This window comes from Dendrobates tinctorius, unplaced genomic scaffold, assembly GCF_039654945.1.
Source record: "Dendrobates tinctorius isolate UK_male_01 unplaced genomic scaffold, ASM3965494v1 ptg000011l, whole genome shotgun sequence".
NCBI lineage: Eukaryota > Metazoa > Chordata > Amphibia > Anura > Dendrobatidae > Dendrobates > Dendrobates tinctorius.
The window spans coordinates 53,319,435-53,347,137 of NW_027361679.1; the positions used below are offsets into that span (position 1 = coordinate 53,319,435).

Consider the following 27,703-nt stretch of genomic DNA (forward strand, 5'->3'; position numbering starts at 1 on the left):
TTAGGAAACTGGCATTCCTCCTCAAAGTCCCTTGAGATCCTCAACCAGTCTTCCATCCTGGGCTCGTGCATGACGAGTTGATGGAGTCTTGACCATATTTCACTACAAGTCGACCTGACTATGCCAGAAATGGTAGATCTTCCAATGAGAAACTCATGGTGGAAGGCGGCATAAGACAGGCCAGTGGACAGGAAGCTGAATAACAACATAAATGGAACATTTTAGAAGGCAAAAATGATAAAAAGACCAGCTACAGACATACCAAACTTTTTATTGTTTCATATCTACTAACACACATATTTTTTCTAGCATAATGACTACGTGATATTCAGTACATATTACACATAGCATTCTGGTATGTAATTTTTAATATATCTGGAGTAAGATGAGGGCCAAAAAATTATTCAAAAAACAAAATTACACATACTTTGGACAACACATCATGAACATAGAGAATGTGGTTGTGTAATACATACTGTAATTTGAGTAGAAGTCGCTCCTCTGCAGATATAGCTTTGCGCATCCTTGTGCCCTGAAAGGTTATCCTAGTGCGCACATGAAGAGAGAAGGAAGATCCGGCACTGGAGACTTGATAAAATCCACGATAAGTTATTATTCACATAATTTCATGATAAAACCATAAAGGGGAAAACAGACCCCCCACGCCTGACGCGTTTCGAACCTTACACCAGGTTCTTCCTCAGAGACATGAAACAAAACAGTTCACAAAATGATTATAAACATTCCTAATCAGCAGAGGGACTCCACACATGTGTATAATCAAAGAGGCAGACAACTAAGCCCTCAAATCACTGGTGGAGTCACTCCCTTGCAAGAAGAAAGAAAAAAAAAAAAAGGAAAAGACCAATACAACAATGGACAAGACATAGAATAAATAAAAACATGTGCAATACACACGTATGAATGCATAAATACATAGCAACTATCAAATGACAAACAACAAAAAAAAAAAAAATATGTAAAAAAAAAAAAAAAAAAAAAAATGTTGTTTGTCATTTGATAGTTGCTATGTATTTATGCATTTATACGTGTGTATTGCACATGTTTTTATTTATTCTATGTCTTGTCCATTGTTGTATTGGTCTTTTCCTTTTTTTTTTTTTCTTTCTTCTTGCAAGGGAGTGACTCCACCAGTGATTTGAGGGCTTAGTTGTCTGCCTCTTTGATTATACACATGTGTGGAGTCCCTCTGCTGATTAGGAATGTTTATAATCATTTCGTGAACTGTTTTGTTTCATGTCTCTGAGGAAGAACCTGGTGTAAGGTTCGAAACGCGTCAGGCGTGGGGGGTCTGTTTTCCCCTTTATGGTTTTATCATGAAATTATGTGAATAATAACTTATCGTGGATTTTATCAAGTCTCCAGTGCCGGATCTTCCTTCTCTCTTCATGTTTGCAACACATGGTGGTCAGCCATTTGATCCCTAGGCACGACCGGCTTACAGGACTATTTTGGTGAGCACAAATTTCCCTTTCCCCTTCCTAATTTTCTAAATATCCTAGTGCGCACTGTCTCCTCTGCGGATCCACGATCACTGGGTATGGGTGACCAAAGCAGCGTGACAAAAGCCAGTTGAAGAGAACCTGCTCAATTGTGCTGAAACTCAGACTGTCTGCCATGTTGCACATAAAATACCAACACACCTAGTCAAGGCAAGGTCACAAATGGACAGAATGGAGGCAGCCACCTGTTCCAGAGCCAATAAATAGGGTGCAGGCTAATGATTTAAATAGTTAGCAGGCCACAAAACCGTTAAATGTCCATTTTGCAAGCCTGCGAGAAAATCTTGCCATACGGATGCCATACGGATACTTACATGCGCAAAATACGCGACCACACCTTGCTTACGGATGACATACAGAGCACTATTTAGGGGACATTTCTCCGTATTACGCATGTAAAATACGGACCGTATTTTGCGTCGGTTAGTGTGACCCCGGACTGAGAGACAGAATCTTAGGAAAAAATCTTAATCTTAACCCCTTTATACCCCAAGGCTGTTTTCACCTTCTTGAAAAAGCCAAATCTTACAATTCTGACCACTGTCACTTTATGAGGTAATAACTCTGGATTGCTTCAACGGATCCCATTGATTGTGATTTTAGTGACATATTGTACTTCATGATGGTGGTAAAATTTCTTCAATATGACTTGTGTTTATTTGTGAAAAAAAACACAGAAATTTGAGGAAAATTTTGCAATTTTCAAATTTTGAATTCTTATGCCCTTAAATCAGAGTTATATCACACAAATAGTTAATAAATTATATTTTCCACATCTCTACTTTACATCAGCACAATTTTTGAAACCCAATTTTTTTTTTCGTTAGGAAGTTATAAAGGTTAAAAATTGACCAGCGATTTCTCATTTTTCCCAAAAAATTTACAAAGCCATTTTTTTAGGGTTCACATCACATTTGAAGTGACATTGAGGGGTATATATGACAGAAAATACCCCAGGGTGACACCATTCTATAAACTGAACCCCTCAAGGTGTTCAAAAGCATATTCAAGAAGTTCATATTCAGGTGCTTCACAGGAATTAATGGAATGTGGAAGGAAAAAATTAACATTTAACTTTTTTTCACAAGATGTTTACTTTAGACCCAAATTTTTTTATTTTCACAATGGTAACAAGAAAAAATGGACCACAAAATAAGTAGTGAATTTTCTCCTGAACATGCCGCTACCCCATATATGGGGAAAAAACACTGTGAATGACAGGGCTTGGAAGGAAAGGTGCCCCTTTTGACTTTTTTTAATGCAAAATTTCCCAGAATCATTAGCGGATGCCATGTCGCGTTTGGAGAGCCCCTGAAGTGTCTAAGCAGTATAAACCCCCACAAGTGACCCAATTTTGGAAACTAGACCCCTCAAGGAACCTATCTAGATGTGTGGTGAGCACTTTGAACCCACAAGTTCTTTACAAAAGTTTATAACGTAGAGCCGTGAAAATAAAAAATCAATTTTTTTCCACAAAAATTATCTTTTAGCCCCAAATTTTTTATTTTCACAAGGGTATCAGGAGAATTGGACTACAAAAGTTGTTGCACAATTTCTCCTGAGTAAGATGATAATCCATATGTGGGGGAAACCCTCTGTTTGAGCACATGGCAGGGCTCCGAAGGGAAGGGTCACCATTTGACTTTTAGAACGAAAAATTGGCTGGAATTGAGAGCGGACACCATGTTGTGTTTGGAGAGTCCCTGATGTGCCTAAACAGTGGAAACTCCCCACAAGTCATCCTATGTTGGAATTGACCTATTGTTTGTGAATTTTATAATGTGGTGGCATATACGTAAATTTTGTAGAGTGCATCAGTTTGGCATACGTGAGTTGTTTAGTGTACATCAGGTTGGCATACATGAGTTGTGTAAGTCAGAAATGAATTTAGTTGTCCATGGATCTGTGGTACAGTCTGAAGCATTCTTTTATACACAGGCCAGTCTTGTTGGGGTAGGTGTCACATTGCCAAATAGTGTCCTTGTTTATTCCCTTTTTGAAACAGACTAGGCACATTTTTTGCGACCTTCCTTTCTTTGTGGTTTAAGGGACCTCACCAACAAACTGTTGGCCTGGTACGATATGAGCATTTTGAGTTCTGGAAGTACTTGGACCTGTTTTTTCCTGATTGCCAAATATCAGGGCCTTCATCAGTACCTCCTGGAACTGAAGATACAATGTACTGATCTGGCCTGCACATCGTGATAGCATGAAAGTGTTGTACATTGCCATCTGTACAATGTGCACAGCCATCTTCTTGTACCACAGCTTGGCCTTTTTCATGGCACTAAATGGCTAAAGGACTTGATCAGAGAGATCAACTTCCCCCATGTTCATGTTGTACCCCAGTACCAGGCCCCGATTGATAATCTGCCCAACTGGGCATTTTCCCGCTGGGCCGCGATATGTGTGACTCTGAGGGCCGCTGGAGTGGCAGCACCCGCTCATCTGGCCGCCACCAATGCGGTCACCGGCCCATTTTAAATTTTTGCCACCGACCCTTTAAATATGCGGGCCCGGCGGTTTTACACAGGTACGCGTGCTCACGCTGGCAGCAGCAGCTGCATCATCACTCACCACCAGTCAGTGGCACAGGAGGGGGTTAAGAACATCTGACGTTGCAGTCAGGACGTTCTTTGTGGGTGAAGAGAGCCGCTCTGCTCCACTGCTCCAGGCTGCAGAGCTGACGTATCAGGAGAGACTCAGGACATACGGCCTACCTTCGCACGTCTGCAATAATCACTGGATGCCTGCCAGGATTGGAGTGACAGATGGGTCTGGGACCTGGTGAGTGAGTGAGTGAATACAGGTGCTGGGATGCAGTGGGGTGGCTGGCTGGTGTATACACGTGCTGCTGGGCTGCTGTGGGGTGGCTAGCTGCTATATACAGGTGCTGCTGGGCTGCAGTAGGGTGGCTGGATGGCTGGTGTATACAGGTGCTGCTGGGCTGCAGTGGGGTGGCTGGATGGCTGGTGTATACAGGTGCTGCTGGGCTGCAGTGGGGTGGCTGGATGGCTGGTGTATACAGGTGCTGCTGGGCTGCAGTGGGGTGGCTGGCTGGCTGGTGTATACAGGTGCTGCTTGGCTGCAGTGGCAGCAAGTCAGATGGTGATGATATATATACAGGTGGTGCTGGGCTCAGTGGGCTGGTTAAGCTAATTTTCATAATGGACTGGCCTTATCTTCACCCCAGGGTGTGGTCTGGGGCTTAAATAGCTGGGCTGCACAGGCAATCTTTGTTCAGCAAGGCTGCAAAGAGGATCTCTAGTGGTTTTGTGTCTTGTGGAGGAAAGACTGAACCTGTGCTGCTCTAGAGCGGGCAGCTACCTGCATTCGTGTGGACTGTGTTACAGCGTTTTGTTTTCTTTGCTGTTTTCCTGTTTTTGCCTGAAGGGATGTGTTTGCTTTCCCCTTCTTGTTGGTTTATGCCACTACATAATAAACCAACCAAAGATTTAAAGAGACAGTGTTTCTGTTTTCTACCTCTGTGTACCGCCATATGAGTTGAGCTACCACATAATATATACAATCTATGCTGTACGCAAAGTAAATAATATATATAATCTATGCTGTATGTAACAAGGTGGCAAGGGGTGGTAGTCGTGGGCGAGTCCACTAAGGCATAGTCAGTGAGCATCTCAGCACCTTGTATATGAAAACATATACAAAGTCCTGGTACTCCTATACAGTTAGTTACCTCTGTTACTCCAGCCTCTGGCTCCCAGGTTCTTTGAAACACCACAAAGTCACAGTTCTTTTCCAACAGTTGAACTTTACTAGACAGCAGCATATTCATCTCACAGACAGCACAGTTCAAACACAGAGACATCTTCTTATTTGCATTCCTCACATCAGCAGCACAGTTCACACAGGGCAACATTTCCTGTACTTTCCTTTCCTCTGCCATCGGGGCAGCATCTTTGGACAGGTTGTGTCTCATCTGTACCTTCAGCATCACCAGCTCCCTATCAGCCCCTTGTCCAGCTCCAGTAGGGAAAGGTGCAGGAAACACCATCTCAGCTGCTCCCACCCTGGTCGCAGACCCTGGATCCTTCTTGGGAACGGTCCTGTTGAGCCGGTGCTCGACTGTACTATTCTTCACCCGGGGGCCCCTTACTGCCAGCTGCAGACTTATGCCCCACAGCCTGTAACTATCTCACTGTATGCATTCTGCAAAATGGGCAGACTGCCAGGGTGTCTGAGACTAAACAGGAAGTGCCTTTCCTATATCTTTCTCCTCTATTCTGCTCTATCTTTAGTCTTTAACTCCATAATGCCTCCTCTATTATAATCCCCCTATGGTCCTATGCTGTCCCTAAGGTTACACACAGCATATAACAAATGCATCACATTAAAGCACACAAACATCAGTAAACACATATAAACGTCACATCTCTCATTCATACACCATGAGGTGCCACATGCTAAATGTGAACAATGGCCAGGGGAGAGGAGGCACATGAGGGTCTCCGCCACCTCCTCACACTGTACGCACAGTAATAATATACATAAACAATCTATACTCTATTCGCAGGGACAGTATCAAAGAGATTGCCCTTAACAAATGCTGAATTTGCCACCCCTGATGCCACCCCTGATGCCAGTCCTAGCTGCTTAATGGCAGTAGTCACTTGACAGTATGCTTACTTTGTTGCCAACAAACTTTATTAAACACTGGATTATTAATACATAATGCAAACTGAAAACTCTGAAAATGAATAAAATATCAAAAATAAAACAGACTGGATTACATAGCACATAAATTCTTTTATTAGTAAACATGTGACAAGAGTATTGCAACATGTATGGTTACTATTTTCCCATAATTAGGATATTTGAGCCAGTTCTGGGAAGATGTTGCAAGACACAGGTCAAAGGAAGAATAGAACCACTTCAATATATTGAGGTGAAAGGATTGTATCATCTGGAGTGTACTGACAAAATAGCAGCACAAAGTCATTACTGCAACATGTGCGTCATTCCCGTGCCACTAAGATCAATTCAATACAGAAAATCCTACTACTTTTGTCATTGGCTTGGAAACCAGATATATTACAGGAATATTACAAGGAATTCATATGTCCAAACAAAACGTTTTCATTCTCCTTGCTAAGGAACAGGATTAGGGCTCACTCACACGAGCGTATAACACGGCGGAATGATATGTGAGATTTTATCAGACAACACTCAGCCCAATGTTATGCTATGTGGCAGTGCAGATCTGTGATGTACAGGTGCTTCTCACAAAATTAGAATTCCATCAAAAAGTTAAATTACTTCAGTTCTTCAATACAAACAGTGAAACTCATATTATATAGAGTCATTACAAGCAGAATGATCTATTTGATGTGTTTATTTCTGTTAGTGTTGATTATGAAAACTATGACTAAGGCTTGTCTCCGATGGCTGTACGTCACGGTCCATACACAGCAGTGGGTGTCCTGACTGGAACCCTCATGTATACATAACACCTTGTAAAAGGTATGGGGTAAAGACTGATGTTTCAATTCATCAAAGCTATAACGGCTAAAAACTGGAGTAAAAAATTTTGAAGAATCGCCAATTTTTGCTCAAAACAGAACTGGCTACACCCGGCTACACCCAGTCTTCAATTTCAACAAAAGTGCTGACATTTCATCTGCCAGAAAGGCAACTCCAGTACCTGAGAAGATGCATCAAATTCACTAAGTGATAACATTCAACAGTGAGTCCTTCATTAAGACTATTGCGCTTGATGCCAATCTTAATTAATTGGCTGCTGAATCTTCATTTGGAAAAATAATTAAATTGTGGACTTCTGGATATCTTTTTAATGGATTAGTTTGTGGTACTCGCAGGTACGCAGGATGCAGTGACGAGCCGGAGACAGAGCAAGGGTTAAACTTAACTTTTATTTATGGATAGAGAGTAAAGCTAACAACTGTTTTCCACGCAGGGAAGCCAGACACAAATACACAGGTACACAATGCTAAACAGTATGGCGAGAGACGGTAACTATATGGCCACGCTATGGCCAGCTACAGGTCCTTGGACTAAATATAAACGAAAACAAAGTGTCACTTATCGATCTCTGACGTCCTGCAGAGTTGTTGTCCAGGAGATGTCTGGTCGGCGCCTCAGCCGCCGGGTCCAGCCAAAGAATAGCTGTTGCCTCGTTAGGAGGCGAGGCAGAGGTGGCCGCGAGTCTCGCTGTACAGTCCGCAGTCGCGGTATGGAGCGGGGCAGTGGTGGACGCGGGTCTCGTTGTACAGGCCGCAGCCACGGTATGGAGCGGGGCAGTGGCGGCCGCGAGTCTCGCTGTACAGGCCACAGCCGCGGTATGGAGAGTGGCAGTGGTGGCCGCAGGTCTCGCTGTACAGGCCGCAGCCGCGGTATGGAGCGGGGCACTGGCGGCCGTGGGTCTCGCTGGTCCTGTCCTGCAATCATTTCCCCTGGGAACGTTCCCCCCTTGGGACCCGGGTGACAGCGTCCCTTGTTCCGGCCCGGATACACAGCGGGCCCCTTTTTCGGGGTTTTCTCCCCTACAAGTTTGCAACTTATTTGTACCAGGGCACCCATAGTGGTGCTTAGGACTATGCTTTATCAGGGATATGCCTCCGATTTTCTACTGAGGCATACATGATACTAAAAGAAGTATTAAAAGAAATAGTGCATATTTTACAGGTACAATGCATCTATAATAGAGCAGTGGTTACAGAGTCCATTGAAATTTACTGAGGTGAAACGGAAAGCTCTAAAACTGTAAGACAAAGTGAAATAGGTCAGAAATCCACAGACCTGTTTTTTGCCTGTTCAATAGCACAATGTACACTGGTTTCTATTGCCCTCTGGAGAATGATAAATTAAAAAGAAAACTGTGTACAAGTGACCTTCTATGGCTCCAGAGAAGTAAGATTTTGGTGGTTGAACCATTTGTATTATTAGACTCCCATGATACAGTGCCTTGCGAAACTATTCGGCCCCCTGGAACTTTTCAACCTTTTCCCACATATCATGCTTCAAACATAAAGATACCAAATGTAAATTTTTGGTGACGAATCAACAACAAGTGGAACACAGTTGTGAAGTTGAACGAAATTTATTGGTTATTTTAATTTTTTGTGGAAAGTCAAAAACTGAAAAGTGAGGCGTGCAATATTATTCGGCCCCTGTACTTTCAGTGCAGCAAACTCACTCCAGAAGTTCATTGTGGATCTCTGAATGATCCAATGTTGTCCTAAATGACTAATGATGATAAATAATCCACCTGTGTGTAATCAAGTCTCTGTATAAATGCATCTGCTCTGTGATAGTCTCAGGGTTCTGTTTGATGCACAGAGAGCATCATGAAGACCAAGGAACACAACAGGCAGGTCTGTGATACTGTTGTGGAGAAGTTTAAAGCCGGATTTACAAAATGATTTCCAAAACTTTAAACATCCCAAGGAGCACTGTGCACGCGATCATATTAAAATGGAAGGAGTATCATACACCCTATCACAGTGATCAAAGTGAAAAAATAGTAACTTAAATCCCCCTTTATCACCCCCTTAGTTAGGTAAAAATAATAAAATGAAAAAAATGTATTCATTTGCATTTTCCCATTAGGGTTAGAGTTGGGATAAAGTGAGTTGGTCTAAAGTTAGCGTTAGGGTTGGGGCTAAAGTTAGGGTTAGGGTTGGGGCTAAAGTTATGGTTAGGGTTGAGGCTAGGGTTGGGATTATGGTTAGGGTTGGGATTAGGATTAGGTTTGTGGTTAGGGTTATGGTTAAGGTTGGGATTAGGGTTAGTGGTGTGTTGGGTCAGAGTTAGAATTGGGGGGTTTCCACTGTTTAGGTACTTCAGGGGGGTCTCCAAATGTGGCATGGCGCCACCATTGATTCCAGCCAATTTTGCGTTTATAAAGTCAAACGAGGCTCCCTCCCTTCTGAGCCCTGCCATGCACCCAAACAGTGGCTTTTCCCCACATATGGGGTATCGGTATACTCAGGAGAAATTGCACAACAAATTTTGTGGTTCAAAGTGACTTCAAATGTGATGTGGTCCCTAAAAAATGTTTTTTTGTTGTAAAAATGAGAAATCGCTGGTCAATTTTTAACCCTTATAACTTCCTAACAAAAAGAATTGTTTTCAAAAGTAGACATGTGACAAATGTTATTTATTAAGTATTTTGTGTGACATATCTCTCTGATTTAAGGGCATAAAAACTAAAAGTTTGAAAATTGCAAAATTGTAAAAATTTTCGCTATATTTCAGTCATATCGAAGAAATTTTACCACTAACATGAAGTACAATATGTCACGAAAAAACATTCTCAGAATTAATCCATTAAAGCATTTCAAAGTTATAACCTAATAAAATGACAGTGGTCAGAATTGTAAAAATTGGCTTGGTTATTAAGTAGCAAATTGGCTCTAACACTAAGGGATTCAACTTAATGCATAGGACATGTCATACAGTTAATAGCAAACACTGTGCACCTTTTTGGTCCAATAACACCGAATTTCATTCATGTTTCTTGCAGGATGAAAAAAAGCAACTGATGACTACAAATGTGTGGCTGAGACAGGTAATGGAAATAATTCCTTATATACAGACCTTAGCCAAATTTACTAAAATTATCTGAGGGAAAATGGGGTGCAATTTTTATCACACTGCTCATATTTTATGGCATTGAGAACCACACCACAATCCCACTAAAGAGAAGTCAGAGAAATCACATGGCAATGCATGACATGTATGTTGTGATTTCATGACATGGACACTTGGATGATAGACTGACATACCTCATTTAAAAGGAATCTGTCAGCAGGTTTTTGCTACCTCATCTGAGAGAAGTATAATGTAGGAAAAGAGATACTGATTCCAATGATGTGTATGGGTGGAGAGGATGAAGTTGCACCCCTCTGGAAACCCTTGTTATTATGTATGAAAATGTATTGTATTTTATGTGTTATCCTCCTGGAGGCTGCAGTTCCTGCTAGTCAGGCGTGATAGAGTTGGGTCGCCCTCCCAGGGCTGTGGGGTACTCGGTACTGGGCCGGTGTCAGCGGGATGTGTCACAGCAGCGGTGACCCGGTCCGTGGCCCTGGGCGCCCAATGTAAAAAGGGGAAATTGCAAATTGTGGAATATAAATGAATAGTTCGTGACGCCACCTGTGGTGTTCGGCAAGTGAGATGTTGAGCCGACGCTGCATGCAGATCCTCTGGGGCTGGTGGTGTGTTGCAGCCAAGATGGTGAAGCTCCCCACAGATGGAGCCATAGCCCCAGGGCAGTGTAGATGTAGGGGGAGAGGAGAGGCACAAGCGGTGTAGAAGCTGGTACCCAGATGTAGCGGTGCTGGGTGCGTTGGCGCAAGAATGAATGGAGGACACCAGGGCTTGTAGTTCCAAAGCTTTACTCACAGTCTGTAGTACACATAGGTGCCTGCCTCCATGCCGTGTCCTCTGGGTCAGGGACTCAATCAACCTCCAGGCCAGATGGAATGCTCCCTTCCAACACTCCGCCAACATGTGCCTTTCTGAACGTCTCCTCTTATAGCACCTTTAAGTGTGAAGCACTCCTAGTACTGAGTTACACTGGAGTGCCTCCTGACAGATGTTCCCAAGAACTCTACTTGTACAGCAGACAGCTGTAGCCTGCTTCAGGGACTCCTTACTCCTGAGTCCCGGCTCACTATCAATGTTGCTGTTGTGCCCCCAAGTCTTAGATGGGAGTAGTGCATTTACAGCCCACTACTCCACCGGTGTCTGCTGTAGAACCATTAGTGTCCATACAACCTCGGGGACCGGGCCCCGGCCTTGCGCTTAGAACTTCTACGCAGGGTTCTCTTCTAACCCACATCCTCTGTTCCCTTTTTCTCCTACGTTCCGTACTAGTCTTTCCTTCTTATAGAAGCTCAGGTTTCGGTTCAATGTCTTTCTCCTTCTTTCCTTTCCAATGCCAGCAGACCCAGGTCACTCAGATCTGCGGCAGCACCTCCTTGCTCCATCCGTCTCCCAGGGATCTTCTCTCCTCACTCCTCTCTGAGTGACTCACTGACTGACTGACCTCTAATCCTAAACCCTCCCGCTCTTTTATATATTCTAACTTCACCCACCTCCCAGCACATTTCGTGCTCCCAGCAGGGAGCCACCAAAGGTGCTCTGCTACACTCCAAGCAGGGAGCCGCAATGTGGCTTTGCTGAACTACCGTGTTGTGTGGGATGCAGGTGTTGGAGTGTGGTCAGGAGCCTCCAACTTACCTGGATGGTGGGGTACCACACCTCAGGAGGAGGTGCAGTACCCCTGTGGCGACTGAGCCTCAGGGGCGCCACAGAGTCAACTATAGGGCCAGCCCATGGTCGGATAGGAGTATTAAGGGCCAGTTTAGCATTTCCTGTTTGAGTAGTAAATGACAGAGAGTAGAAGGAGAAAGGACACCCGGAGAGGAAGGTGACAGCCAGAGGTGTGTCCTCATGTGGTTCTAAAGAAGTGTAGCTGAAGTGTGGTGCTATACTGGGAAAAGATGGAGATCCTCAACTTAATCTGTAGTTCTACAGGACACCACGTGCAGAATTATTAGGCAAGTTGTATTTGAGAGGATTCTTTTTATTATTGAACATCAACTAAGTTCTCAATCAACCCAAAAGACTCATAGATATCAAGGCTTAATATTTTTGGTAGTTGGAGTGTTTTTTTTTTTAGATTTGGCTATCTTAGGAGGATATCTGTTTGTGGAGATAACTATAACTGTGCAGATTTATTAGGCAACTTAATAAAAAACAAATATATACCCATCTCACGTGTTTATTTTCATCAGGTAAACCAATATAACAACACAAAATTTAGAAATAAACATTTCTGACATTCAAAAACAAAACAAAAAAATCAGTGACCAATATAGCCACCTTTCTTTACGATGACACTCAAAAGTCTTCCATCCATAGATTCTGTCAGTTGCTTGATCTGTTTACAATCAACATTGCGTGCAGCAGCCACCACAGCCTCCCAGACACTGTTCCGGGAGGTGTACTGTTTTCCCTCTCTGTAGATCTCACATTTTATGAGGGACCACAGGTTCTCTATGGGGTTCAGATCAGGTGAACAAGGGGGTCATGTCATTATTTTTTCTTCTTTTAGACCTTTACTGGCCAGCCACGCTGTGGAGTATTTGGATGCATGTGATGGAACATTGTCCTGCATGAAAATCATGTTTTTCTTGAACGATACTGACTTCTTTTCCTGTAAGACAGCTTGAAGAAGGTGTATTCCAGAAACTGGCAGTAGGTCTGGGAGTTGAGCTTCACTCCATCCTCAACTCGAAAAGGTCCCACAAGTTCATCTTTGATGATACCAGCCCATACTAGTACCCCACCTCCACCTTGCTGGCATCTGAGTCGGAGTGGAGCTCTCTGCCCTTTAATGATCCAGCCTCGGGCCCATCCATCTGGCCCATCAAGAGTCACTCTCATTTCATCAGTCCATAAAACCTTAGAAAAATCAGTGTTAAGATATTTCTTGGCCCAGTCTTGACATTTTATCTTATGTTTCTTATTCAAAGGTGGTCGTTTTTCAGCCTTCCTTACCTTAGCCATGTCCCTGAGTATGGCACACCTTGTGCTTTTTGATACTCCAGTAACGTTGCAGCTCTAAAATATGGCAAAACTGGTGGCAAATGGCATCTTGGCAGCTTCACGCTTGATTTTCCTCAATTCATGGGCAGTTATTTTGCGCCTTTTTTTATCAACACGCTTCTTGCGACCCTGTTGGATATTTGCCATGAAACGCTTGATTGTTCGGTGATCACGCTTCAAAAGGATAGCAATTTCAAAACTTCTGAATCCCTCTGCAAGACATCTCACAATTTTTTACTTTTCAGAGTCCGTCAAATCTCTCTTCTGACCCATTTTGTCAAAGGAAAGGAAGTTGCCTAATAATTAAGCACATCTTATATAGGGTAGTGATGTCATTAGACCACACCCCTCCTCATTACAGAGATGCAAATCACCTGATTTATATAATTGGCAGTTGGCTTTCAAGCCTATACAGCTTGGAGTAGGACAACATGTATAAAAAGGATGATGTGATCAAAATACTCATTTGCCTAATAATTCTGCACACAGTGTAATCTCTATTTCACCAATTGTAACACAGTCCATAACCTTTGGGAATGTGCCTCTGTATTGTACAGAAAATCACAGCTAGCTCATTTCCTGCTATTCTCTGTATACAGTGGGTACAGATAGTATTCAGACCCCTTTAAATTTTTTACTCTTTGTTTCATTGCAGCCATTCCTCCTGCAGAATGGAACAAATTAGTTAGAGAACCTCTTCTTTCTCTCCCGCCTTGGTGAGAATCTGCATCGAGCACCTCGCCAAACAGGAACTCACCCTGGCACGGAATTGCGCACAACTTAGCCTTTGATTGTGCATTACCCCTCCAGCTTTTTAGCCATAAGGCACGGCGAGCAGAATTTACGAGATCAGCTGATCTAGCCACCAGGCGTAGGGAGTCCGCAGAAGCATCAGCTAGATATGCTGTAGCTCCCCTGATCAATAGAATAGAGGACAACAGCTTCTCTCTAGACACTCCTTTCTTGATCTGCTTTTCCAACTAGCCAACCCAAACCAACATTCACCTTGCTGTGCACGTGCTAGATATAGCCGGTCTAAAGGCTCTAGTACAGGATTCCCATGACCTTTTGAGTAGTGTCCACGCCTTGCGATCTAGACGTTCAGATAGAATCCCTGAGTCCTCTACAGGTAGGTCAAAAGGTTTAGAAGTTGAATCCACTGCAGTTTCTACCTTGAGAACCTTAGACCAAATTGTCAAGTTATCATCATCAAAGGGATAATGCTTGTCCCACTCCCTCCTGACCAAATCTTTCACCGCTGGAATAATCGGGAATGCTCATCTCTTTTGTTTGCGAGAGACCTGCAAACATGATCTCCTGCGTAGACCTGGCTTCTTTTGCCTCTGATTCCCCATGGTATTTGTAACTGATTTGACCAGGTTATCAATGCTCTCTATGGGTTAATAGGATTGCCCCTTCTCATCAAAAGATGACAACGAATCAGAAGAACAAGAGGACCTAGTCTGGTCACTACCAGAAGTGGAACTGGAGACAGGGGTAACACTTCTTGCTCTGGACCTATGCTTCTTAGGTTTGCTTGAACGTCCTAGGGACTGGAACTCTTCTCGTATGATTCTCCGTATATCAGCGGAGCTTACAGATGATTCCTCCTCTAAAACTTGGCTGATACATTTCTGACAGTCTTTTAATGTAGGTGTCAGGAAGGGGCTGCGCGCACAAGGCACATTCTTTGTGTTTGGATTTTTTAGCTTTCTTAGCCTGGAAGGGAGGTACACAGAAAGAAAGGGAAATCAGCTTAGTAGGCAGAGTCATGTAACAATCACCCAGTGAAGCTTGTCAATGTTGTATCAGTTCTGGAGGCGGAGGTACAGCTCAGGTCTCTTACTCCATATATTCTTATCAGTGGAGTTGCCATCTCAGGAGCTCCCACTGCTGTTCTTAGGATTGCTGTGTATCTGCACTTCCACCACTTGTGGGTGCACCTTGGATTCCCCTGGAGAATATATCTTGTGGGCACACCAGCAGCAGGAGGCCGCCAGGTCTTATAAATACAGACCACCATCCACTCTCCATACTGGAATACGCCTCCCCGGACCCCCGGAAGTGAATACCATGCACTTCCGGTTGAGGAATGCTGAATGGCCACTGCGCATTCGCAGGGGCCGAAACCCGGAAGTACGGCCCGATGGAGGAGCCGGGCGGCTGATGCTCGCACCATGCTCCCTTGGATGACTGGATGAGTGCCGGCCTGTTCCTGACCACACCATGTTCTTCGTGAGCCAGGGAGACCTCTCCTGGACCCTGAGCCTGGAGCCACAGACCCTGCCGTTTCCACGGAGACCACACAGGTGGCTCCAATTTGGCCCAAGTACTTCTTTAACCTGCAGGTTCCCAAAAGAACAGGAAACCAACTGAGGAGGTGAGGGGAGTCACCCATATTTATCTGTAGGTTTCCTGTTCCTATGGGCGGGGCCCCTCTCTCATGTGGGTGCTGTCGTGGCAAGAAGAAAAATGAAATTTTTTTGAATTTACCAAATTGCTGCAATGAAACCACGAGGGAAAAAATTAAAGGGGTCTGAATACTTTCCATACCCACTGTATTAGTTAGGTTGTCAGTAAAAAGGACTTTGTTTTCCAACTTGGTATGGTTTCCTTATCGTGGGGTCAAAGGGGTCTGGCGCTGCTCAAAGTGCGGAGACACGACTGCACACACACATCAATTCAGGATCCTGTTTTTCTGTAGCTTGCTGGGGTGTAGAAGATGAGTACCTCGCCCACAGCTACCGCCCTGTGCCATGTTACAGATGTATCACTTAGTTTACTGGGTTCAGCAGTTGTGACACAATCAGAGTTTTCTCTACTGTAGATTAGCAGAGATTCGAAAGGTGACCCCACCCACACCACAGCTTTCTGTGTACATTGTTTATTGACAATGAGCTGCTTATCAGTGCTGGGGGCGGGGTTGGACTAGGAGGTACATGGACTACTAGTAGCAGTGATAATCTCCTGCTGATAAAGCAATGATTGAAACAACAGCACATAGCCTAATAAGTGACACATCACTGAAATCAGTGTCTCAGCCTTTACCTCATGATGTCCTCAGAGTATTATCATTATTTATATAGCACCATTAAGTCCATGGTGCTGTACATGAGAAGGGGTTACATACAAAGTTATAGAATACATAGCAAAAGCCTGCTGACAGATTCCCTTTAATACTGCAGGCCTTGCCTATAGCATGATGGAACCAGCACAGTTTCTACGATGGGGAGAAAAAAATAAATTTCTTCCATTTATACAGGCTGTATCCTGTGTTACACTGATCTCAAGCTCCTCTCTAGCCCTGTGGACAAACCCCAGACCATAACCCATTTGAAAACAGAAAAACTTCAAACTTTAGAGTGAACCAAACATTATCTAACTTATTTCCTCCAGTAAATTATATGACCATTTAAAAACTGTATTTTAGATTTAGGTTATGTTCACACATTCAGTCTTTGGTCAGTATGGTCAGTATTTTACATCAGTATTTCTAAGCCCAAGCCAGGAGTGGGTGATAAATCCAGAAGTGGTGACGTGTTTCTATTATACTTTTCCTCTGACTGTTCCACTCCTGGTTTTGGCTTACACATACTGAGGTAATAAACTCACCAAAGACTGAATGTGTGAATATGGTCTTACACAAATTGCTGTTCTCGTGTATTGATTTTTTTGATACCTAGAACTATAAACGTGGCAAATATTTAAAAAGGGAATAAATAAAGGGGCACATTTTTTTTTACAGAATATCGTACTACTTGGCATTTTATAAGCAACAATAATTACAACGCCTTGTACTTCACAACAATATTCTTTTAGTGGTGACTTGGCTTAGAATTGCAGTGTTATAACATTTTCTTGAAGAGGATCAGATCCTTGCAGACTTTAAAGGGGGTTTAAACTTTTGAAAAGTGAACCCCAGCCCCAGAAACAAAGAGCGAGTAGACCAATTTGGACATCAGCTGGGCTGATGTAATGAAGAATCCACAGGACCAAGATAAGATAAAACATTTTTTATTTCCATTTATGCACCTTTTTCAAATGAAAAAAACAAGCGATTTTTTTCAAGTGATGTCACTTTAAGCTCAGTGACTGGCTGCAGCGGTGATGTGGACTGAAGTTGTGACATCACCGCTGCAGCCAAAAGAGACACAGGAATGCTAGCGAAGGAACTGACACTGGACCAGGGCAGGGTGAATACTATTTCAATTTTTTTTTACTATTTTTTAGGTATTGGGTTCAGTTTTCTAAAAGTGGAAAACGCCTTTAAGGAGATGCCATGAATTTTTGAGAACTGGATTACCGCTTTAAAGACCAAAAAATAAAACTACATAAATATGGAACTGATACAAACTACTGGATCTACCAACCAGACTCCAGATATCAGATACCCTCGATTAGATTAAGGAAGCAACTAGTGATTTTATTTTTCATTTACATACAAATTATTAGAAGCATATTCTGCTCATTCAGAAGTTGTATCAAGGATGACATTACTATTTTGCATTGTGTTGCCCACGATTATTACTTTTGTCTTTGCCATAGGAATGGATGGATTTAAAATTGCGATGGAATCCTAAAGACTATGGGGGAATTAATTACATCCGAGTACCTTCGGAATCTTTGTGGCTTCCTGATATTGTCCTGTTTGAAAAGTAAGAAGAATATACATCAAATCATGTGTCATATTCAGGGTACCAAGGGTAAAGGAAGCAAGAGACATGGCTCAATATCTCTTGATTTTATTAGTGTCATGTGTTCTCTACTAAGAATTTGTCTCTCCCATCATAGCAGAACTAGTAATCACTATGAAGTACAGGGATATAATGTATATCTATGGGGACAGTGAAAAGGATCAGTATGAGCATTGGCGTAACTAGAGTCTGATGGGGCCCAGTGAAAGATTTAGACCCCCCTCATCCTGGTAGTTATATATACCCTGCATCTTGGTATTTATGTCCATTATCCTGGCCCCATCCTGGAATATATACAGCCATAGCGAAAGTGTTGGAGCCCTTGAAATTATTCCAGAAAATGAAGTGTTTCTCCCGGAAAATTATTGAAATTACACATGTTTGTTGTACACATGATTGTTTCCTTTGTATGTATTGGAACAATACAAAAACCAGAGAAAAAAAAGCAAATTGTACACAAAAAAACATAAATAGGCCAGATAAAATTGTTGGCACCTTTCCAAAAATGTGGGTAATCAACTTTGTTTCAAACGTGATGCTCTTTCAAACTCATCTGTGGCAAGTAACAGGTGGGGTAATATGAAAATCACACCTGAAATCAGATAGAAAGAGCATGGAGAATAGAAAGAGGAGAAGAGAACTGTCTGAGGACTTGAGAACCAAAATTGTTGAAAAATATCACCAATCTCAAGGTAACAAGTCCTTCTCCAGAGCTCTTGATGTTCCTTTGTCCCAATGCGCAACATAATCAAGAAGTTTACAAGCCATGGCACTGTAGCTAATCTCCCTGAAATCGACGTCAAAGAAAAATTGATGAAAGACTGCAATGAAGGACAGTATGGATAGTTGATAAGCGACCTCAATAAAATTCCAAAGAAATTCAAACTGTCCTGCAGGCTCAGGGTTTATCAATGTCAGCACGAACTATCAGTCGACATTTGAATGAAATGAAATGAAACCCTATGGCAGGAGACCCAAGAGGACCCCACTGCTGACACAAAGACATAAAAAGCTAGACTGCAGTTTGCCAAAATGTACGTCAGTAAGCCAATCTCCTTCTGTGAAAGCGTCCTGTGGATAGATGAAACCAAGATAGAGCTTTTTATTAAAGCACATCATTCTACTGCTTACCGAAAACAGCATGAGGCCTACAAAGAAAAGAACACAGTACCTACAGTCATATATGGTGTACGTTAAAATATGTTTTGGGGTGGTTTTGCTGCCTCTGGCACTGGGTGCCTTGACTGTGTGCAAGGCATCATGAACTCTAAAGATTACCAAAGTATTTTGGGATGCAATATAGTGCCCAGAGTCAGAAAGCTAGGTTTGTATCCTACGTCATGGGTCTTCGAGAAGGACACTCACCCCAAACATACTTTAACAAGCACCAAGAAATGGATGGAAACAAACTACTGGAGAGTTCTGAAGTGGCCAGTAATGAGTCTGGATCTACATCCCATTGAACACCTGTGGAGAGATCTTAAAATTGCTGTAGGGAGAAGACTCCTTTCAAATATGAGAGGCCTGGAGCAGTTTACAAAAGAAGAGTGCTCCAGAATTCCAGTTAAGAGTTATATGAAGCTTGTTGTTGGATATAGGAAGTGATTGATTGCAGTTATTTATTCCAAAGGGTGTGCAACTAAATATTAAGTTAAGGGTGCCAACTATTTTGTCCAGACCATTTTGGGGGTTTTGTGTGAAATTATGTCCAATTTGCCTTTTTTCTCATGTTTTTTGTTTTTTTTCCAACACACACAAAGGAAATAAACATGTGCATAACAAATCATGTGTAATTGCAATAATTTTCTGGGAGAAATACTTAATTTTCTGGAATAATTTCAAGTGTGCCAACACTTTCAGCAATGACTGTATGTGTCTTCCATCCTGGTATGTATGTTCCTAATCGTGGTCCCCACCCTGGTATAAATATATATATGTCCTTCATCCTGGTATACTGTATATGTTCCCCTTCCTGGCCACATCCTGGTATATAGCCCCCATCCTGGTATATATGTCCCTTATCCTGGGCTCTATCTTGGTACTTATATACCCCATCCTGATATATATCCCCCATCCTCATATATATCCCCCACCCTAGTATAGATATATATACAAGATTGGGGGATAAATGGTATATGTCCCCGATTCTCCCTCATTTCTATAGAAAAAAATATTTATCACAAAAAAATCCTTATATTAAAAAAACCTCATGAGGAAACCACTTCAATACCTACACTACCGTTTCAAATTTTGGGGTCACCCAGACAATTTTGTGTTTTCCATGAAAACTCATACTTTATTAATCAAATGAGTTGCCAAATGAATTTAATATCTAGTCCAGGCATTGACAAGGTTCGAAAAAATGACTTTTATTTGAAATAATAATTTTCTCCTTCAAACTTTGCTTTCGTCAAAGAATGCTCCCTTTGCAGCAATTACAGCATTTTTTTTATTAATTTTATATTTATTTATATATATAGCGCCATTAATTCCATGGTGCTGTACATGAGAAGGGGGGCTACATACAAATTACAGATATTGTTAACAGTAAACAAATTTACAATGAGAGACTGGTACAGAGGGGAGAGGACCCAGTCCTTGCGGACTTACATTCTACGGGATAGTGGGGAAGAGACAGAAGGTCGGGGATGCAGCAGCTCTGGCGATGGTTATTGCAGACTGTAAGCTTTCCTGAAAAGATGGGTTTTCAGGTTCCGTTTGAAGGATGCGAGGGTGGTGGATGTGTTGAGGCATGGAATTCCAGAGGATAGGGGATATTCGGGAGAAATCTTGGAGGCGGTTGTGTGAGGATTGGAACGAATAAGTGTGGAGGAGAGAAGGAGGTCTTGGGAGGATCGGAGATTATGTGAGGGAAGATATTGGGAAATTAGTTCAGAGATATAGGGAGGGGAAAGCTTGTGGATGACTTTGCAGCATTGCAGACCTTTGGCATTCTATCAGTTAATTTGCTTAGGTAATCTGGAGAAATTTCACCCCATGCTTCAGGATGCCCCTTCCACAAGTTGGTTTGGCTTGAAGGGCACTTTCTGCATACCATACGGTCAAGCTGCTCTCACAAAAGCTCAATGGGTTTGAGATCTGGTGACTGCGCTGGTTACTCTATTACAGATAGAATACCAGCTGCCTGCTTCTTCCCTAAATAGTTCTTGCATAATATGGAGGTGTGCTTTGGGTCATTGTCATGTTGTAGGATGAAATTGGCTCCAATCATGCGCTGTCCACAGGGTATGGCATGGCGTTGCAAAATGGAGTGATAGCCTTCCTTATTCAAAATCCCTTTTACCTCGTCCAAATCTCCCACTTTACCAGCACCAAACAACCCCAGACCATCACATTACCTCCACCATGCTTGACAGATGGTGTTAGGCACTCTTCCAGCATCTTTTCAGTTGTTCTGCATCTCACAAATGTTCTTCTGTGTGATCCAAACACCTCAAACTTGGATTCGTCTGTCCATAACACTTTTTTCCAATCTTCCTCTGTCCAATGTGTTCTTTTGCCCAAATTAATCTTTTCCTTTTATTAGCCAGTCTCAGATATGGCTTTTTCTTTGCCACTCTGCCCTGAAGGCCAGCATCCTAGAGTCGCCTCTTCACTGTAGACCTTGACACTGGCGTTTTGCTTGTACTGTTTAATGAAGCTGCCAGTTGATGACCTGTGAGGTGTCGATTTCTCAAACTACAAACTCTAATGTACTTGTCTTGTTGCTCAGTTGTGCAGTGGGGCCTCCCACTTCTCTTTCTACTCTGGTTAGAGTCTGTTTGTGCTCCCCTCTGAAGGGAGTAGTACACACCATTGTAGGAAATCTTCAGTTTTTTGGCAATTTCTCACATGGAATAGCCTACATTTCTAAGAACAAGAATAGACTTTCGAGTTTCACATGAAAGTTCCTTTTTTCTGGCCATTTTGAGAGTTTAATGGATTCAACAAATGTAATGCTCCAGGTTCTCAACTAGCTCAAAGGAAGGTCAGGTTTATAGCTTCTCTAATCAGCCAAACTGTTTTCAGCTGTGCTAACATACTTGCACAAGGGTTTTCAAGGGTATTCAAACCATCCATTAGCCTTCTTACACAGTTAGCAAACACAAAGTACCATAAGAACACTGGAGTGATGGTTGTTGGGAATGGGCCTCTATACACCTATGAACATATTGCATTACAAACCAGACGTTTGCAGCTAGAATAGTCATTTACCACATTAACAATGTATAGAGTGTATTTCTGAATTATTTATTGTTAGCTTCATTGGAAAAAGTGTGTTTTTCTTTCAAAAATAAAGAAATTTCTAAGTGACCCTAAACTTCTACACGGCAGTTTATTGTAAGGTAGTGCTTGCATTTCAGGTAGGGGATACTCGCTAGGCAGCCAAATAACCAGGTGCGGCACGGGTTTCTCAAACATAACTCAGTCCATGCAGTTTATTATTCAGCATAGACCATCAACAGCTACATAAAGTTCATATAAACAGCATAGTGTCCATGACAGAGCTTCACTCTGTTAACCCTCTGGTTACACAGGTTGTGCAATGTCCAGCACACAGGCTCTCTAGCCTCATAGTTATATCCCCTGTGTCCGGATTACCTCATATAGCTGCTTCTCAGTGCAGACGTTCATTACCTCCAGGGAACTCTCACACACGTCTCCACGTGCATTCAGGAATGCAAACACATCTTCCTCAGTCGGTCTCATGTCAGCCCAGACGAGACCTTCCATATGGACCAACCGGGTCCAAGCATTCACTCATGTGACCTACCCTGGCCACCTTCTATGGTCCGTAGTCACGCTCACCAGATCACATGGCTATGACCTCATCACAGGTCCTTCAAGCATTCATACACATATACTTTACTAGGGAATTCTAGACACCCGCCCCTAGGTGGGTTTGTAGGTGATTGATCCCACCCGTCTCACCAATCACCTGAAGGCTTCTCCCTAACACATTGGCACGAAAGATCAGCTCTGCTGATCAGCACATAATCAAACCTTCATCCCAAAGCCACCCACCTTGGGATACATAACGATCCTTTAGCACCCTGCTCCTGTTACCACTCTGGACATGGCTATCTGTCCGTCCTGGGACACCCACACAGCACCCTCTAGGGGACACAGTGGTCACTACACCACATACGTCCCCCCTCTGTTCAAGCTTGTGGGGTTGAACACAAAGCATCACCCCGGGATCTCGAGACCGGGCACCCATGTCACCTTGCCCAACAGGTCGAGAGAACCGTCTCCGTCTGTTTTTTCTGTCATATGGCCTCATCTCTACGTTAGGCCTCCCCCACCCCCAGCGGTCAGAATATCGGCCTTGATCTTTGGCCCTCCAGTCACAGTCTGTCTGCGTCATCAGACACTGTTTAGTCATCACACTCCAATGCGCTCCGTCACCTCCTTTTCTGTCTATGCATCTGGTAACAAATGACACATCACTATGTCTAAGTTCACTTTCCAGTGCATTAACCTCACGGTTCATTGCATGTGCTGTTTCTGTAGCATCCTCCAGTTCACACTGTAATCTACGGTGCAACACATTGGCATGTTGAGCCTCTTTCTCTGCTTCTTCCACCTGGCGCTTCAGCTGTTTCAGACGAACATTATTTTCCTCCGCCTGGCATTTGTACTGCTCAGAATTACGCCTTTCATCATTCATTTGCATTAGTACATCCTTCAGATTTTTCTCAGCACGACATACTTGTTTGCTTGCAGATTGTCGCTCTTTAGTTTCAGCCTTCAGCTGTTCCTCCAGTTATGCAACCTTTGCTTTTAACTCCTTATTCTGGAGATCTAACTGCTGACGGGCATTCTCGTTCTTCTGAGCATTACTACATTCCGTCTTTAGATCAGCATTCATCTGGTCAACCTGAATTGTGGCCTTTCTCAGCCTGTCATTGGCTAACTTAACGTTGCCTTGTTCTTCCTCCACTTCTTCTTCAAGCTGAGCAATGTGAGACTCTAAACGCCTCTTTTCTTCCAACGCCAGAGCATCTTTACCACTGTTGTTGGCAATTACATCAGCCAGTTCATCTCTTTCCTGCTGTGCTTGCCTCTTAGCATGCTCTGCAGCAGCAAGCTCCTCCTGCATCTGGATCATCTCTGCGTCCATACTTCTCAGTTTCTTCTTATCTTCACTCTGTTCACCACTTGGGCCTGGCCTCTGTAAGCCTTCGTCCCAGTTCTTCCCCCACAGAAGACCTCTTACCGTTTCTGTTAGTACTCGTACCTCTTCTCTGAGGGACTTATTCAGACCTTGCCACGTTGCCAGGTGACCTTTGAGCTCGGAGACTTCCTTCTCTAGCTCTTCTAGTCTGTGCTCCCTTTCTCTCTCACAGCCACAGTCACCCCGATCATCCAAGTGAACACTCCAGTTACCCTCTGACCATGTGTCCGCTCCAGTTGTCTCATCTCCCAGCCCACTATCCAGCATGTCACAAGACGTCAGGTCCGTAAGTTGGGCAGATGTATCCCTTCTTCCGGTCACTTCTATATCAGACCTGTCCACTTTAGCAAGTGTCACCGTCTCAACGTCTGCTAGTCCAGCAGTAGAAATGTCTCCATCATCCTGCCATACATCATCAAACAACCTAAGTCCCGGCCCCTCTCAAAGGCATACACTAAATCTGGAGGTATACCGCCACGTTGGCACTCAACGCTTTTGGACCCCTCAAACATTACTCTGTCTACCGCATAGTTCACAGTGACCCCATGCTTACAGCGAACTTGGACCTTTCTCTCGGTCAGACAGAAAATGAGAGGAGTTCCTGTCAGAGTCACCTGACTCTTTGAGTCCAACTGTCCCGAGATTCCTTCCCGATACAACATCACGGTATACACCTGTGGCTCGTCGTTATCAGGAAAGAATGTCCCACATTCTGAAAAAGTCATACACTCACACTGCGGTTCCTCAGACATGTCCACTGAGGTAACCAGTACTGCCCCTTCTGGAAACATGGCCCTTTTCTTGACCACCCCGATTGGGTTGCCGTCCCCCTCTGGGACTCCACCCTTTTTGGGTTACCACCCCGATTTGGGTCACCGCCCCCCTCCGGGACTCCACCCCTCTCTGAGTTACTATCCCTTTTGGGATTTCCCGATGTACTTTCTACAGGTCTCCTTAGACCACAGTTCACACCAAAACAGTTTATGTCTTTTACGATACACCAGCTCCTGATGGCACTGCCACAGCTCCTGCTGTCACCGTTCACCGACACCTCCGGCTGCCGCTCACACACAGCTGTTGGTGTCACCCTCGTAACTCCGCCGAGTTACAGCAAGTCGCTTGTGACCTTCATAACCCCGCCGAGTTATAGCAAGCCGATTGTCACCTTCTTGACCCCACTGAGCCACCACAAGCTGACTTGAGAGGGAAAATAAAAAAAAAAACACAACACAAAACTCACGTATCCTGTCTGTGTGCAATTCAGGACGTCCGTCTCCTCCCGAGACCGTCCAACACACAGGGTGCATCGGGTGCTATTCAGGGAGCCGACCCTCCTCCCAGAGTTTCCCAACACACTGGCCTCACCAGGTCCAGGGGCTTAGTGGGTGCTATTCAGGACATCCGTCTCCGCCTGAGACTGTCCAACACTCACGCCTCACCAGGTCCAAGGTCATAGCATGTGCTCCAGGGATCCGATTCTTCTCCCAGAACCTCCCAACACTGACCCTCTAGGACCTTGCACACTGAACCCTCCAGGTACACAGTCTTTCTCACTGACCCCGATCAGTACAACACGGACACCTGTCTGTTACCTGTGTCAGCCACACAGGTTCTCTTATCCACAGAGGCACCCTATTTCAATCCAGAGTCTCTTTCTCTGACCCCGGTCAGCATACCACACGACTTTCATGACCATCACCTACTGGCCATGCAGGTTCTCTGAACCCTCTACCGCAGAGGTGTCCTATAAGTCTCTTCCAATGACTCCGGTCAGCATATCACACGGCTTTCAAGACCGCCAGCCCTCAACATGTGCTGTTGGAACCGTTGCCCTTAGCAACCGAATTTTGCAGTCCTCGTCCATTGCCCCTAGCAACAAGGCTACAACACTGCCCATAGCATTCTCCACCAATTGTTAGGTAGCGCTTGTCATTCAGGTAGGGGATACTCACTAGGCAGCCAAATGACCAGGTCCGGCACGGGTTTCTGAAACATAACTCAGTCCATGCGGTTTATTATTCAGCATAAACCATCAACAGGAACATAAAGTTCATATAAACAGCATAGCGTCCATGAAAAACCTTCACTCTGTTAATCCTGTGGTCACACAGGTTGTGCAGTGTCCAGCACACAGGCTCTCTAGCCTCATAGTTATATCCCGTGTCCGGATTACCTCATAGCTGCTTCTCAGCGCAGACGTTCATTCCCTCCAGGGAATTCTCACACACGTCTCCACCTGCATTCAGGAAGGCAAACACATCTTCCTCAGTGGGTCTCACATCAGCCCAGACGAGACCTTCCATACGGAACAACCAGGTCCAAGCATTCACTGATGTGACCTACCCTGGCCACCTTATATTGTCCATAGCCACGCCCACCAGATCACATGGCTATGACCTCATCACAGGTCCTTCAAGCATTCATACACATATACTTTACTATGGCATTCTAGACACCCACCCCTAGGTGGGTTTGTAGGTGATTGATCCCACCCGTCTCACCAATCACCTGAAGGCTTCTCCCTAACACATTGGCACGAAAGATCAGCTCTGCTGATCAGCACATTATCAAGCCTTCATCCCAAGGCCACCCACTTGGGATACATAACGATCCTTTAGTACCCTGCTCCTGTTACCACTCTGGACATGGCTATCCGTCTGTCCTGGGACACCCACACAGCACCCCCTAGCGGACCCAGTGGTCATTACACCACAGTATGTACTATAACCAAGCCCTTACCAGGTGTTGCTCAGTAACAGAAGAGAAGTGAATACATGTCCATACTAAAAAATATATTTTATTAAGTAATATAAAACAAATAATTAATAACTCAGAAAAGGTGCTGAAAATTGAGGGATGTCGATTGTAGTGATGGGTTGAATTAGTACCTCGTCTCTCTGCCCTGAAGAAGCTTGGTGAAACGCACGTCGGGGCAGAGGGACATGGTGCTAATTCACCCCATCACTACAATCTGACATCCGGTGGCAGGTAAATGTTAAGTATCTGCTGTCATAAATTGATTACAGTATAACGCATATTGATCATACTGTAGCTATTAGGTTTAACTGCAGGATTTATAGGTTAGCATGACTAGATGCACTCTCCCCATACTGTAACACCATAGCTGCATGTTTCCCATTATATGAATTGCCCTGGTTTTGTAATACTGAAGACTGAGAAAAGAGGGCACCACCCTTTAAATAGCCAAGGGATCTACATGACACATAATGCAAAAAGCACAGAAAATATAAAAAGAGAAAGGCAACATGAAAAAGGCAGTAAACTTGTCTCCTCCACTTCCGGTGCGCACTAACCGGATCTTACAAACCCCTCGATAGACTTTTTATGCGTCTGCGCTTTTCTTGGCAACCACATCCGGAACGCAGATTGTTTTCCACGGCGTTTCCGCTTCCTCTGCTTCCAGTGCGCGGCTGCACACTGCTCTGGCTCTGTGGTGTTCGGCGTGCCACCGTTCGGCTGTCACCAATTCCGGTAATTGCTACATCTAGATATACAGGTGCCTCTCACGAAATTAGAATATCATCAAAAAGTTCAAGTGTTCAAGAGTTTTTTAAATTCTTAGGAAGCCTTTGCAGGTGTTTTTTGTAAATTATTCTAATTTACTGAGATAATGACTTTGGAGTTTTAACTGGCTGTAAGCCATAATCATCAACATTAACACTTGAAATGGATCACTCTGTTTGTAATGACTA

The 27,703-nt window shown here is 43.7% G+C and overlaps 1 protein-coding gene across 3 annotated transcripts in view; it reads left to right on the forward strand.

The window, feature by feature from the left end:
* The window catches only part of CHRNB3 (cholinergic receptor nicotinic beta 3 subunit), an 85,230-nt gene that overhangs the window by 42,442 nt on the left and 15,085 nt on the right, over positions 1–27,703 (forward strand). For all 3 annotated transcript variants that reach the window (XM_073542278.1, XM_073542290.1, XM_073542300.1), the window contains 2 exons: positions 10,027–10,071; positions 17,664–17,773. In XM_073542278.1, the coding sequence (XP_073398379.1) occupies positions 10,027–10,071; positions 17,664–17,773 (155 nt within the window). The remainder of the gene's footprint in view (positions 1–10,026; positions 10,072–17,663; positions 17,774–27,703) is intronic.